This window comes from Vipera berus, assembly GCF_964194415.1.
Source record: "Vipera berus genome assembly, chromosome: 5".
Lineage (NCBI taxonomy): Eukaryota > Metazoa > Chordata > Lepidosauria > Squamata > Viperidae > Vipera > Vipera berus.
Window position 1 is genome coordinate 47,339,208 of NC_138207.1, and position 15,953 is coordinate 47,355,160.

A 15,953-nucleotide genomic window follows, 5' to 3' on the forward strand; every position below is an offset into this window, starting at 1 on the left:
TGGGCGGTCTCTGGATTGCGATGAGCCGGATTTGCGTGGGCTCCGAAGAGATGCAAACCAGTTCGGGCTTTACTCTGCTGGTCTGTCCCCACTCCTTCTAGAGCGGAGTCCCACAATTTGCCTGGAATTTCAAGTGCTATAATCTTTGGCTGGCATGTCGTGTAAATCGGAGTTTGTGGGAAGTGCATCTGAGTAACGCTAAATTGGGGAAGGCGCTCCTGGGAGGAACCCATGAAAGATTTACTTGTAGGCACTTTTATTTTAAATCAAATTAATGCAGCGCTGATACCTTTTGCTTCAGCTCCTGATCAAATTGTCCATTAATTTTAATAAAAGACTTCGCCATTTGGTTTAAAATGTAACAATAACATGATGTTTAAAAGTAACAATATTCACGTTATTACTATTTTTAGCTGCTATACTTTTCATTGGTGCTTTTGTCAGTTTCCAGGATAGAGATTGCAGAGGGCAAAAGTCTTACAAATTCAATTCTCCAGTAAAGTATTTTCCAATTCTTAACACTGGTCTCTAATAGCATGGCTATTCATTATTCTTTTAACGAAAGAGCTTGAACATTGAATCTGGGATAGAAGAACCATAGTTTATAGTGTTTGAGCACATGTTTTATGTTCAGAAAATCTTTGATTCAGGCTCTGTCGTCTTTACTTTTACCAGGAAAACTTAACCCAACACTATTGTCTAGTGATCTGACTCAGGTGGGTTCTGAATTCATAAAATACTTCCCAGCTTAATTCCCATATTTATAGATCATAAGTATAGTGTCCTTACTCCTCCTAATTTTAGGACTCTGTTCTAAAGTAAGGACAGCTAGACATTTCAAGGAAAGTTACAATAAGAACTGTTTCATATATGATACTGTTCCTAAATAGGAAAACAATATACAGTTGTATATTGTAATGTGTATATCATTATAATATATATTACAATATATTTAAATGTATTAAAGTTTTGCTCTCAAGTAAAAAAAATTATACATGCTATCCTAAGGAGATCTTGTAAAATCCCATGATTTTCTGTACACCCTTATGCAGATGACATTCAACTCTAATTTTCCATCTATTCCCTCTGTGTTTCCAATTGTCTCCCCAAATGTATCTGCTTATCTTCTCTAAACTTCAGCAAAATAACATTCCCAGTAGTGTTAAAAAATATAAGATGACAGTGGCAAAGGGATATAAGGAAATAGTTATATATAGTTACCAGCTACATAAATTATGAAACGCTAATGTTACCGATCTTCAAATGTATTAAATTAAGCATGATGAAAAGGATTATTTCTGTGAGTGACTGAGTGGGATATGTATTAGAACTATTAATCTGTTCTAGAATGATGGAACATTGACAAAAAGATATCTGTGAGTTACCTATCATTAGAATGTATTATTTTTACTTTTCCTTCCTACATCTTCAGCAAATCTGCATCCTCCTGTTAGAGAAGTAGACATCTATGGCCCATGGAGCCTCAAGGAATTGTCAAAGCTTTCCGCAAACGAAAGAAGTTGAGAGAAAATGTACACACTGTGCCTTTAAAGATTTGGAAAGAAGAAACCAAGAATCAGCAAGGTGATTTTTTTCTTTCTTTCTGACTTTAGTCATGTGAAGTTCTCATGGTGTGGCTTGCACTGCTATTAATTTCTGTGGTTTAATTTTATGGTTCCTTTCAGTGAAATGACTTAATCCTTAAAAAGTTCAGTCTCTACAATGCAGTAATATAATAACATGACTATATGTTATAAAACACTAACTTTCATTATATTTCACCAAGCGATCAGATTTTCTTCATTCTGAAAAGATTTGTTACCTAACCCTATTTTGCTGGTCATCTTTCTCTGTGGTATTTTTACCAGGGTGGTTGGAGCCAATCACAGCTTATGTGTTGCAAGCAGGAATTGGCCAGGCCAGAGCCGAGATCTTCTGTAAGCAGATTATTCACAACGGAGGACACATCTGCAGCCAGCTTTCCCCAGATGTGACACATGTAATAGTAGATGAACACATGGATTTTGATCGGGCTTTTCGGCTCCTCAAACTCAAAAAGTTACCTCAGGGTTTGCAACTGGTTAAGGCATCATGGCTGAGTTCTTGTATTACAGTACAGCAGATCTTGGACACTACTGACTATAGACTCATCATCCCAGAGAGGTAGGTCTCTCTTTTAAATACTTTATCCAATTCGAATGGGGAAGATTTATACAAAACTGATAATTCATCTTTAAAATGCAATAGAAAAAAGAACTTTATTCAATATTTTTAATAGAATCATCAGCCAGTCTCAAATATCCAATTTTTTGATAAAGCGACTGAGAAAGTGGTGGCTTTGATGATTTGTATGCTGATTTTACTGGATATTTCATCTGGGAAATAACACTGGACGTATTTTGGTTAGATGAGTTAAGAAGAAACTATAGGTAGTTCTTGACTTAGAACAGTTCGTTTAGTGACCATTCAAAGTTACAGTGGCGCTGAAAAAAATGAGTTATGACCATTTTTCACACTTATAAACCGTTGCAGCATCCCCATGGTCTTGAGGATCAAAATTCTGACAGGAGGCAACTGTCTCATATTTATGATGGTTGTATCCCAGGAGAAGCAAAGTCATTGGGGAAGCCAGATTCACTTAACAACTTAACAACTGCAGCGATTCATTTAATAACTTTGGCAAGAAAGTTTGTAAAATGGGGAAAAACTCACTTAACAAAAGTCTCACTTAGCAACAGAAATTTTGGGCTCAATTGTGGTCATAAGTCGAGAACTACCTGCATATGGAATGGAATGTAACTGCTATTTCTCTTGGACCTCTCAATAGCTTCTATAGCACTGATCATAGTATCCTTCAGATCAGTGGGTTATATGGCAAGGTTGAGCCTTGAGAGCACTGTTTTGCAGTGATTCCAATTCTTCCTCTTAGAATGACCCAGAAGATGATGTGGGGACATTGCTGCTCAAATGTAGATCGATCACATGCAGTGTTCCATGGAATTCTGTTTTCTCCTCTGTTGTTTAACATCTACATGAAAGCAGTCAGGGAGTTTTTAAAAAAAATTAAGCTGAAGTGTAACTTGATATTTTAACAAGACAGCAGTCCAAAACATTCTCTGAATCAAATATGTCTTTCTTACTAAATACATATTTGATTTTTCTATTGATTTCTTTGAAATGGGCTCCATATTCCACGAAGGTGAATATTATTGAATATGTGTGAGAAATCTCAAACGTACAGCATGTTATATTTTTCAGGGATTTAGTTTAATCTTTTTAATTGTTCTTAATTTTTGTATTGACTTTTTTATGCCCTGTAAACCGCCCTGAGTCCTACGGGAAAGGGCGGTATATAAATTCAATAAAATAAAATAAATAAATAAATGTGCAGAAGATTAAGAATATTTCTGAACTAGAAGAAACTAGAACTACAGGAAAGAATGGGAGGAAAATTCCCAAACAAGAATAAAATAGCGTAGCTACAGGAAAAAATTTGGAAGCTCTAATTCTGGCCAAAGAAATGATATAAAATATTAAAAGAAAGGACACTTAATTTTTTTTCTTTGGCCATATTCACTGTTTTCTTATTTTGAATCTATAAATAACTGCACATAAATAATAAGTAAATATTCACATTTTCAGAAAATATGTTTCACTTCTGTTACTTTTTGAATTCATTGGAATTTTATAATTTGACAAGAATGCCTAAACTTTTTCACTGAATTTTACCAGTATATGATTGCAATGATGAACACAGTGTGACATTGAAAGAGAGGCCAATGGTATGTTTAGGAGGCCAAAAAATACAGCAGAAATCTTAGAATTGGTTCTATAAAACCAATGTGTGACTAATAGAATGTCAGTACATGTGATAATCTTTTTGTTCCAGTATGTGCCTGTTTAATATAAACAGTAAACATTTGGAAATCAGAATAGACCTCACTAAATCAAGCTCTGAAAACCTCTCCACATCTTTCAGAAGAGTATATCTCAAATGAATTTCCTAGCCCTGTTTTATATTATTCTTCGCCTGCCTTTAGTTGATAACAGAAATTCCCCAAATCCAATTATTTGTTTATTAATTCTTGGCAGGTATCTGGATGAGACAGGCTTTTCAATGGAACAGTCACCATTGCCAGATGAAGATAAGGTTTACCCCAAAGCAGAGAACACAGTTATGGAACTGAAAGAAGAATCAAACACTGAGATCAGCTCTTTCTGTGATACTGTACAGGTAGCCTTTGACTTACGAACAGTTGTGTAATAATTGTTTGAAGTTTTGGAAAGGGTGCTTTAAACATTTTATAAAGGCACTTCTGGCCCTTATAAAACGTTATGTGCCTCCTAAACTGGGTGCTGGGCAACCTATTTACGCTTACGATCAGTAATCAAGTGCAGTGCAATTTTGTGATTACCATTTGCAATCTTCTATGTATGAGCTCCGCAGGCATGGGGCAGCAGGAAAAAAAAATCACAGAGCTAAAATCCTTTTTTCCCTGCCTCTCTGTGCCTGAAGAGCTCCTCTGTGCTAAAATCCTTCTCTTCCTGCCTCTCCACTTGCTTCCTGGGAATCCCTTCGTGTAACTACTATGCAATTGCTTAATGACAGCACTGTGAGTGCCAGGATTATGGTCACTGAGTGAAGTGATTGTGTAGGCATCTCACGTAACAACCACTTTACTTAGTGGCTGAGATTCTGGTCCCAGTTTTGGTCATTAAATGAGGGCTACCTGTAAATTTCTAGGATCAACAGGAAGGTACACAGGTGAGCCTAATTACACATTTTTAGGCTAAGCCAGGGATTTTCTGTTAAAAGTTTAGCCAATACCAAACTCTTATCTAAGGTTTGGAAACACCTTACTATTTGAGATTGTGAAAACAAATTGCCCAGTTTATGCTTTAAACAAAAAAATCCAAAAGTGGTTTTTTTTAAAATACATTTTAAAATTTGAATATTCAAATAAACAAACTGAATAAAAATCAGAGTATCCTTAGTAAACCTAGGCTTATAAAACATGTGTCTTTTATTTATGTTTGTTTTTCAGAGAATTATAGGAAAATAGAAAAAATAATATGTAGTAAATTCTGTTATCATGCAGTTCTCCATTCAAAGTATATTGATGTAGATTTTGCCTTTATTTTTTTGCCTTATTTATTTAGGAATGAAATTTATTTGTCTCCCATCTCATATCCAATGACTGGTGGCTTACAACATAATTTCAGAATATTCTGGTTGCATTTCGTAAATTTCCTAAAGACTTTGATATAGTATCTGGACTTCACTGAATAAAAAGTAAAAACTTGTTCAATATTTTTCTGTTCTGAGCTTCCTAATAGGGTACCCAAGGTATCATATATGGAACTTTGGTTCCTTTTTATGGCTATAGAATGTGGAGGTGGCAAATACCTACTAACTGTAAAACGTGGAACAAAATATTCATTATTACTTTTTACCATGCTTTAAACATAGAACACATTTACCGTGACAATCAATTGTATTTTGGTCATCCCAGATATTTTGCCATCTGTACTTCCTAGTTCTTGATCACCATTACTAGGAACATAAATTGTAGATATGAAACTGTTAGTTCAATTGATATTTGCTTTGACTCTGGGTTTCTGTGATTATTTCTCATGGGTCTTAATTCTGCTCTGTATTTTATTTTTATTTCTTTAATATAATTTTTATTGAAGAAATTTTAACAAGATAAAAGCAATACAAATATTACAAAAGAAACAAAGAAAATGAAGAATTGTGTCCCATACTTTACAGTGTCTATATATTGTGGCAGAATGAGCTCATATTCTGTGGTTGGATAAATGATCACTCAATTTCATTGCTCCCTCTTCTGCTTGTTCTGTGTATCTCGAAGAGGATGTTAGATGATGAAGAAATTGAAGAGGACAAAGCTGTTGTCACTCTGCAAGAACTGAAGGCACTGAGGTCAGGCCAAGACCTGAACACTTTGTCAGAAGGCTCATCAGCATGCCTTTCCCCTGGCAAGTGGGTTTGCGCTCAGTCGTCTGAAAGCAAGAAAACTAATCATAATCAGTGCATTACAGAGAAGCTGGAAGTGCTGGCTAAAGCCTACTCTGTCCAAGGAGACAAGTGGAGGGGTCTAAGCTACTCGAAAGCTATTAATGCGCTCAAGAGTCATCATAAACCTGTTACATCTTATCAGGTAAATAAGACAAAAGCTTACTAAGATGCCTGTTTTTCTGTCAAATATCTACTTTCTCCAAGGTATCTGTACCTTTCTGGCTTAGTATTTTTTTCTGCAGGAAAAGTTCCAATTTGTGTTCTTTTTAATGCTATATAGACAAGTAATTTCCATCCTGCTTTTGGAAAGTATTTTACTAATTCTACAATGTATGCAGAAACTTTTACCATGATTATGCTGCACTTCTGATGCAGAGAAAGGCCGAAGCTGCCTTGAGATTTAGAAAAAAAGATCAGTAGGCCAAAAGTAAAAGATACAAGGGTGTGTTTATAAAGCTTGCACAGTTTTCTAAATACTAATCATAGTTTTTTAGGATGGGGTCTATCAGTGATGGCGAACCTTTTAGAGACCAAGTGCCCGAACTGCAACCCAAAACCCACTTATGTATCATCGGGTGCCGGGTGGGCGTGGCCCTTTGGGTGGGCGTGGCCAATTGGGTAGGCGTGGCTGCAGTGGTAACAGCAGACTGGGTGGGACTAAAAAGTTCAATCAATCAGGGCTTCTGGTTTGCGTGCGTGGCGCTTCTGGACGTGCAGGGACAGTCTGTCTCCTGCCGTCCATTTCTTGTTTGGAGGACCCTGAAAAGGGTCAAAAATCGCCCTGGAGGGGCGATTACTGAGAGGAAGACTTCCCTACGATCTTGGAAGGGCAGCAGCCCTCCGCTGGAATCTGGGATCATCTCCTTTGGCCCGAAGAAGAAGAGACCGGCCATAAAGATGGCCGATCACTAAGCCGTTCCCCGCCAAAAGCCAAAAGTACTTCCTAGCACTAAGAAGCAATCTGGAGGACCTGGGTGAGCTTTTACCTTTCCTATTCCCTTAATCATCTTCCTGTGGGACTTTCCTGAAAATCTCCTTCCCCATTTTTTGAGAAAACGGCGAATATCTACTTTGGGAACAAATCTTAAAGCCTCAAAGTCACAAAAGAAATCCAATTAATGCAGCAAAGAACTTAAGCAATTTCAGCTGTATTTACTAAAAAGCTTCTATTTGTTGCTGGGGACTCACTATCCTATTCTCTCTTTAAACTGTGAATTAAAGAAAAAATTTGGACTAATCCTACAAAAGTTCTATATTAATTTGGAAAAAGAAAAAGAAAAAAACCCCTCTTACATTGCATGTTATATGTTATTGATGACATCTTGTGGCAAAACCTGGTACAGCAAGTAAATTTCCTTTTTCTGTTGTGAGAGCTGACTGAACAATAGAGCTGTTCTTGAAGATAAGTGTGGGAACACCTGGCACTGAATACAACTCTTCAGGAGGTGGAAAATCTTTGACTATTATTAAAACAGCCTCCATGGAAGATTTAACTGTAAATAACAACGAAATGGATGAATACATCCCGCCACTTGATTATAAACTAATACTGGATACGATCTTGGCAATGATAGAGCAAATTAAAGCCAAGCTGCAAGAAAAATCTGACAATTTAAAGCCACCAAATCAAACTCTGACTGTAAATGAGGAAAAGATAACCCAAAACCAAATAGAAGAAGTGGAAACTAATACTAAAATAGGAGATTTCCAAGAACAACAAAAGCAACCTACAGAAAACCTTAAAGTCCAAATTTTAATAGTAACTACAAAACTTACAAGCCAAAAAGTAACAGCACCTAAAGAAAGCGACACCAAGAGTGAAGACACTTAAAGGCCTTCAAATACACTATATTGAGAATTCAATTAATCAAATGTCAAACATAATACCAGCTACTACTTTCTACCTAACCCAGACAGAATTGGAAGAACAAAAAGATTTGACTAATTTAATGACAATTATATCAATCACCAAAAACCGAACTACCAAAGCAAAAATACAATGGTTACAAAGGGGACATTTTCCTTGCAAAACTGACATTTGGATACACTCCCTGGATTCATATAAGGGGTCTAGGAAGAAAGGAAGATACATTTGAGAATTTAAAGATACCAAGAGCGAAGTATGTTTGGCACAAAAGGAAGGCAAGAGTTAGATTTAACAGACTGAACTTGTTTCTTTTTTGAGATTCCTAAAGATAGACTATAAAAATATCTTTTTATGGATTAAGGAGAATCTCTAAAAATATCACTGATTTTACATTTAATTTTTAGATTTGTAAAGGAAATATAACTCTGAACTATATTATAGAATTTGGAATGACATATCAAAAGATGGTATTTTAATAATTGATGTATGGTTAAGATGCCTTATAGAATATTCAGTGGCTAGTTTTGAACTATAGTATAGAATCTAGAACTTTATATATAAAAGATAGCATTTTAATAATTGTTGAACGGCTAAGGGAAAAAGTATATTTCTAATAACTGGTGATTTGCTAAGATGAAAATTAGACTTTAATGGTAAAACATAAAAATGTTTTGTAATGAACAATATAAGTTTTGTAGACAAAAGAATTATTCTTTATTGAAATAGGGAATTGTGGGTTACCCAAAATTAAGCTTTTTTCTGTATACTATAGGCTATTCTAGAATATCCTATTGCAATTAGATAGAATTTAAAAACAGGATATTGATATGTATTAGTGAAAATATATTTTGAATTTTGTTGATTGACTAGGTTATAACTAGAAATATACTAACTTGCTTATTTTGACTATGTAATCACTAAGGGAATTAGAGAGGGCATCTCTGTTGATGTAACCTGACCTATTTACAAATGGCTATTTCTTATTTTAATTACCCAACCACCATACTGTTTCACAAATACATGTACATGTAAATATTAAAAAATCAATAAAACTTGTTTTTTTTTTAAAAAAAGTTCTATCAATCAGTTCCAACTTTGCAATAACTTTTTTTCTCCGTGAGAAGTTGAAATTGATTGATTGAAACTTTTTTTTTAACACGGCGGCGGAGGCCTAAAGCGAAAAGGTTTTATAAAACCCAGCTGAAGGCCTAGGACTGGGGTGACGGCGCAGGTGTCCACAGAGAGGGCTCTGCGTGCCACCTGTGGCACCCGTGCCATAGGTTCGCCACCACGTGGGTCTATATTAGCAAGTTGGGTATGCGCTAGGAATAATGAAATACAACATACCTAAAATACTCAGAGTAAATCAGTGTTTGAGCTTTGCTTTGAACTAGTTTCATTGTTCTTTCAGGAAGCCTGTAAGATTCCTGGAATTGGAAAACAGATGGCAGAAAAGATTGTAGAAATCCTGGAGAGTGGGCACCTTCGAAAACTTGACCACATCAGTGACCGTGTCTCAGTGCTAGAATTATTTTCCAATATATGGGGAGCAGGAGTAAAGACTAGCCAGATGTGGTACCAGCAGGTAATTCTCTATCCTCTATATAGCAATGATTCTGTGGTCATTGCCTTCTATTTGTTCATATGTTATATCTTTGCTGCAAGGCATACAAGTTTATATTAGTATTGTTACTTTTTTAGTTATGATTTATTCAGGGGACTTCCTCTGGAGATTTTATATTGTCTATATTGGACACATAATGCTAGTGTCCTTTCTTCCTACCTTATAGTGTATATAAAGATACGTTAACTTTATTTGTATCAATCTTTTTCCTTTATTAACAGTAGCAACAGTTTATGTATTAACTGTCTTATCTTGCAAAAACATCAAATTCATTCTGAATCAATATGGTGTTTTCCAGTAGCAACACCATGACCTTTGTGTGTATATGTGTGTGTGTGTGTGTGTGTGTACGTGCGCGCATGTAAATGAATGCTCACAAGTTTTGAGTACCTTCTCAGCATTGTATGTGATTTGCAGAGGGAAATTAGGACAATATTGCAAACAGCGCATTGTGTGTTGTCATTCCAATCACACCACATCAGTTATAGTTTCTATGGTATTGCTTATTAAGGATTACTGAAAACAAAATTTCTATATTTCTGTTATGTGTTCTACCCAGGGTTTTCGCACTCTGCATGACATCCGCACTAGGGCCTCTCTCACCAGCCAGCAAGCTATCGGCCTTAAGTATTATGAGGACTTCTTGGAGCGCATGACACGGCAGGAAGCTGCTGAAATTGAACAGACTGTGGGTACCTTGTTGAAACTATAGCAAGATGTTGACAGGAAATCATATGCTATTTTTCACCAGATTTTAATTATAAGGCTATTCGGTCTTGGTTTTGCAGCTTGCCAGATAAAACTCCCCAAAATATTTCCCAAAAGAACACCATATTAGAGACACCATTTACTTAAACACTAACATATTTTCTATGTTGATTCCACCCATCTTTCAAATTTATTACTCGCATATATATTTTGGGGGCATTCCCCTTTTTAGTTTACTATTTCAGATGCTAAAACTGGGAGTCATCTTGCCCTGCAAAGAGGCAAGGTGCCACACCAAGTATACCTGCCTTAGAGCAGCTTATCAAAATGGATACTTCTTTATTAGGGTGAAGATAATAAGGCAGATGACTTTGATGAAAATATCAGGAACTGTTACCAAGGCAAAATGGAGTGATTTTTTTTAAATCCAAAGAAGTAAGACAACATTTGGAAGTGACTCAGGCAGGCACCTCATTGATTCATAGGAGTGTACAAATTGGGAGGATGTACAACCCAGACTTTCAAGGCTCAGTTATTATAGCTAATCTCAGTAAAAGTAGTTTTAGCCTGCCTATGGAGTTGATTTCTCACTCTTGTCTTACTTAATGTGACTGTCATAGAAAAAAGCACCACCTAAGTCTTTATGACCTCATGTCTTTCACAACTGGAGAGCACTTTTTTTCTACTTTCAAATAGCACAGGCTGAGGAAGACTGGCTTAACTTAACTTCTTTTTATATACCAGCCACCCAAGCCATGACTCTTAATGAAACCTCTTATTTGAAGCCATTCTCTCTCTCTCTCTCTCTCTCTCTCTCTCTCTCTCTCTCTCTCTCTCTCTCTCTCTCTCTCTCTCTCTCTCTCTATATATATATATATATATATATATATATATATATATATATATATATATATATATATTACTTCTGTCTATCAGAAATCATTTTCCCTTTTGAGGCACATTTACTGCAGAAATTGAAGATTTCCTTTTTAGAAAGTTGGAGTTCCTTACAATTGACTAAGTAAAAAATTAAAACCTCCCTCAGTGTTAATATATTTCTATTTCTATGCTCTGCAAGTCTTTGTACCTGACCTAAAATCAATTTAGTTTACCAATATCATTTCTGCTTTAATTTTTCACTTAGGAAGCCTTTAATAAATTCCCCATATGTTATGCCAATCCTTCTCTAAATAATTCTCAGATAACTGGTAGGATGATGACAAAAACATCCGTGACTTTCTCTCTTTGCTCTCTTGGTAAGGAAACAAGTGCTTTGCACTCTTCTAGCCAAATGTTTTTCCCCTTGTCTTTTTCCCCTTGTTTGGGCTGGACCATACCTCAGGTTTATATATTAATGCAGCTCTTTAAATTCAGAGATCTAAGCCACATAAAAACCCTTTTCATTGTTCCTCTTGTACAGTGGAATTGCCATGGCAGCACTGGGCAGCATGACGCTGTCACTCAGTCACAGTGCCTGCCCCTAAAGAATGCATAGTTGCCAGGTAGGGCATCACCCCTTACATAGGATTAAAGTTCTTTGGGGAGCCTCCGCCCTTGGGAATGGGCCTATTGTGGATTGATGGGATTACCCTTCTCTTGCCTACCTCGGGGAAGAGACAAGAGAAAGAGGGGATTAGCTGCTGTCTGTCGAAGATCCAAGGTGCAGTATGGGGTTTGCTGCTTTCAAGAAAACTTAATTGGGGATGCAGAGGGGGCAGATCTGCATTAGAAAAGCCATGAAGGTGATTCCAAATGTTGCAGGGCAAAGGTTAATGGGTTTATTCCTCACTAATGAAGGATGATCCTGGAGACTGACAAGGGGCACTCATCCTCTAAACTGATTTCCCCCCACACACACACACACACACTCCCAATGTTGTGAACCGGTAGCTATGTCTTTGGTAAAACGGATGATTGCCCTCATAATACTGATAATCCTGCATACCGAAATTGCCTTCAAATGATGCTTTAATAAACACGGTGAAGGGAAGTGGCTGGCAGGGAACTTCTCATTGGGCATACACTTATTGGACTGGTAGTTCCACTTGTTGATATTTAACTGCAGTTCTGAAAGAACGGTCAATTTCTTGCGATTAAGATCCCATACACGATACCAAAGTAAGAGATGCAGACCTATAGCAGGAGAATCAGCCCATCTCAGGCAAAGCCCAGTTGAATCCTTTTCAGTGTGGAGTCTTCTGTGGGTCTCTGTACGTCTTGCATGGTAGCTCTCCTATCAAAGAATAACTTTTAAAAATGCCTACCTCCATTCCAACTTTATTCTGGTTTGCATCATAGGCATTTCATATCATTTTATTTTCCCAGTTATATAGCATAATTCTTAAGGAATGGAAGGACTGTCGTGACTTTACCTAAAGAACAGCAACATCTTGGAATAGATACATAGGTTTTGTTATTCCATAACTTATATGCCATTTCTGAATTTTGAGCACATAGAAAATTTATAATGACTGAATGGGCCCCCGTAGAATTTTCCACGATGAAGAGGCAGGGCTCCAGTGCCCTGTCTATACTCTTTACCTCTCCCTATATTCTAAGAGAAACAGATTAAATCTAATGGAATTTCCCGTTTTATTTCCATGATCTTATTACCGTTCATTAGAAAATATTTGGATTGTGGTGGCACTTACTTTTCAGTTTGTTTTATTTCTTATGCGTAGCAAGCAAATGAGATGCTAGGCAATTGAATTACAGGTATTCCTTGACTTACAACCATTTCTTTAACTGTTTGAGGGTGCTTAAAAAGTGACTAAAATTTGGGCACTTGGCAACTGGCATGTTAACAATGGTTAATGTATCCTGGGGTCACATGATTGCCATTTGTGACCTTCCCAGGTAGTTTCCAACAAGCAAAGTCATTGAGAGAATCCAGATTCCTTTAACAACCATGTGACCTGCTTAATGACTGCAGCAAAAAAAAAATCATAAAATTGTCAGTGACTCTATTATTTCCCTTAATGAAGCTTTGGTCTCAATTGTGGTTGTAAGTTGAGGACTGAGGGGTCCTTGGTAGTCTCTGAGCTTGGTTGTTTTCTAGTGATAGCTTGTGATGCTAGCTAGCATCACTGGCACTGATGATTTTACCTAGTTCAGGTAATGAAACATCTGCATGAAAACAATCAAGCCCAGAGAGCACCAACTCATTTCAACTCTGAGCTTCAAATACTCTCCTTTATAAGTTGAGAATTGTGGTATTTCAGTAACTGGTATCTGAGAGCAGTTAATTTCTCTGATCTGTCTCTTTAAGGTTAGAAAAGCAGCTCAGTCTATTATATCTGAACTAGTGTGTATAGCATGTGGCTCTTTCCGGCGTGGAAAACCTACTTGTGGAGATGTGGATGTACTGGTGACTCATCCTGATGGACACTCCCACCAAGGGGTATTCAACAAACTGCTCAACGTTCTTCATAAAAGTGGTATGAGAATATCAGCTGGTTCCGTGGTGGGGGTGGGAGTTCAGAATCGTATTCCTGAATGTATCCACCTTGAGAACGGTTTAAAGAAATGTAAGTAGGAACACAGAAGAGGCCTAGTTTTGTTAGCTTGAGTTGATCTTGGCACTTTTTCCTCAAGCTGACTACTGTAGACCAGTAATTGCTGCTATACTGGGAAAAGCTTTTCTCCTTCTTTCTTAGACATTGATCCAAATCCTCAGGCAGGACCTCAGATTGATATAAGCAGGGCTTTTTTTGTCATAGAACGCTCAGAACGGAGTTCCGGCACCTTTTTCTCTACCCTACCTTGTAGGGTAGGCAAGGCGGGTTGTATGACATGTGTGAGTTCCGGCACCTTTTTCTTTTACAAAAAAAAGCACTGGATATAAGTAAGAGGGTAGCTCTTAGTGTCAACTTACTTCTCGATTTTTTGCAATAATATTACAGTATTTGTCTCACATATTGTGCTTTCCGCTCAGGCTTTCTCACGGATGACTTGGTGAATCAGGAAGACAATGGACTCCAGCAGAAGTACCTTGGAGTCTGCCGTTTGCCAGGCCCAGGCAGGCACCACAGACGCCTTGACATCATTGTGGTCCCCTATAGAGAGTTTGCCTGTGCTTTGTTGTACTTCACAGGCTCAGCCCACTTCAATCGCTCCATGCGAGCCCTGGCCAAGACCAAAGGCATGAGCCTGTCAGAGCATGCCCTCTGCAGTGGTGTAGTGCGAGGGCCAGATGGCCTCAAAACTGGATCTGGGATTGTCCTGTCCACGCCTACTGAAAAGGATGTGTTTGCACATCTGGGGTTGCCTTACCGGGAGCCACATGAGAGGGACTGGTAAAGACGAGAAAAGAAGTAGCCCCAGTTAACTTCAGGGAGACATGGGGACTTGCATAAGATTTTCAAACATACCGTATATCCTTTGCTTGTTTTCCTTGACGCATATTTCCAAACCAAAGGATTTGGTGAGCAGTTTGTAGTTTTTCCTCATTGTGAGAATCCCAAGATCTTTTAAGTCTTTCATTAGCTTTGAAAGATTTCAGTGAGAGGAAAAAACTATGGACAAATCAACTCAATTCAGTTAGCAATCCCAAGAATGAGAGACTGTTAGTGTAAATCTTTTTTGCACATTAAAAAAACAATTACAGGGAGTCCTTGACTTACAACAGTTCATTTAGTGGCTGTTCAAAGTTACAATGGCACTGAAGAAAGTGACTTATGATTGTTTTTCACACTTATGACCATTGCAGCATCCCCATGGTCACCTGATTTAAATTCAGACGCTTGAGTAACTGATGCGTATTTATGACGGTTGCAGTGTCCCAGGATCACGTGATCATCTTTTGCAACCTTTTGACAAGCAAAGTCAATGGAGAAACCAGATTCACTTAACAACCATGTGACTAAGAACTGCAGTGATTCACTTAACAAATGTGGTGAGAAAACTCATAAAATGGGACAAAACCCACTTAACAAATTTCTCTCCTAGCAACATAAATTTTGGGCTCAATTGTGGTTGTAAGTTGAGGACTACCTGTAATGTCTACTAAGGGCAAATGGAAAATTTACAAAATTTAACTAATTTTAAAAACATGAATTGCAGAGTTACTATCCTTACAATATTTTGGAGATCTATGGGAAAGACCACTTCAGAAGACTATATGTACATTGCAGAGCTGCCTGGAGGACTTTGAGCTAATTACACTCTCAACCTAATCCATCTTATAGGGTTGTTGTAAGAAAAATAGGCATCATCTTGAATTGTACAAAATAAAGATGGGATGTAAATCTAATAATTAATTTAAAAATTGCTGGGGCTGAAGGACAGGGCTTCCTCTCTTTGTCACCAAGTTTGCTTTCTTGCAGGCTGCTAGAAATCTGATAATTTGCAGAAGATGCTTGAAATTAGGCAGAGGATTGAATGAAATTAGGCCAAGAATGATACATGGTTCTGGAGCTGCATTTGACCTATGGAAAGAAAAGGCGATTCATTATTTGCACTTCATAATTAATTTCTTATTAATTAGCTTCTGTTCTGTTTTAAGGAATATATTTTTAATGTTCTTCAAACAGTAATAGCATCATTGAAATAGATTTCTGTATTTGCAGAGTACACGTTAACCATAAAGACACCAGATGTTGGAACTTTGGTCAAAATTTCCCTGAGATCAAAGATAGGAGATAAATAAAGTGAAAACATTGCAGCAAGATTTATTTTTATTTGTCTGCTTAGGTAAATTTTTAGCATCAAGAAAA

The 15,953-nt window shown here is 37.1% G+C and overlaps 1 protein-coding gene across 1 annotated transcript; it reads left to right on the forward strand.

The window, feature by feature from the left end:
- The first annotated feature begins 1,441 nt into the window (after positions 1–1,441).
- On the forward strand, positions 1,442–15,691 carry POLL (DNA polymerase lambda). Its single transcript, XM_081329129.1, has 8 exons — positions 1,442–1,584; positions 1,869–2,163; positions 4,093–4,234; positions 5,874–6,182; positions 9,319–9,492; positions 10,091–10,219; positions 13,508–13,676; positions 14,174–15,691. The coding sequence occupies exons 1-8, from the start codon at positions 1,476–1,478 to the stop codon at positions 14,536–14,538; spliced, it is 1,692 nt and encodes a 563-aa protein (XP_081185255.1). The 5' UTR covers positions 1,442–1,475; the 3' UTR covers positions 14,539–15,691.
- The last annotated feature ends 262 nt before the right edge of the window (positions 15,692–15,953 follow it).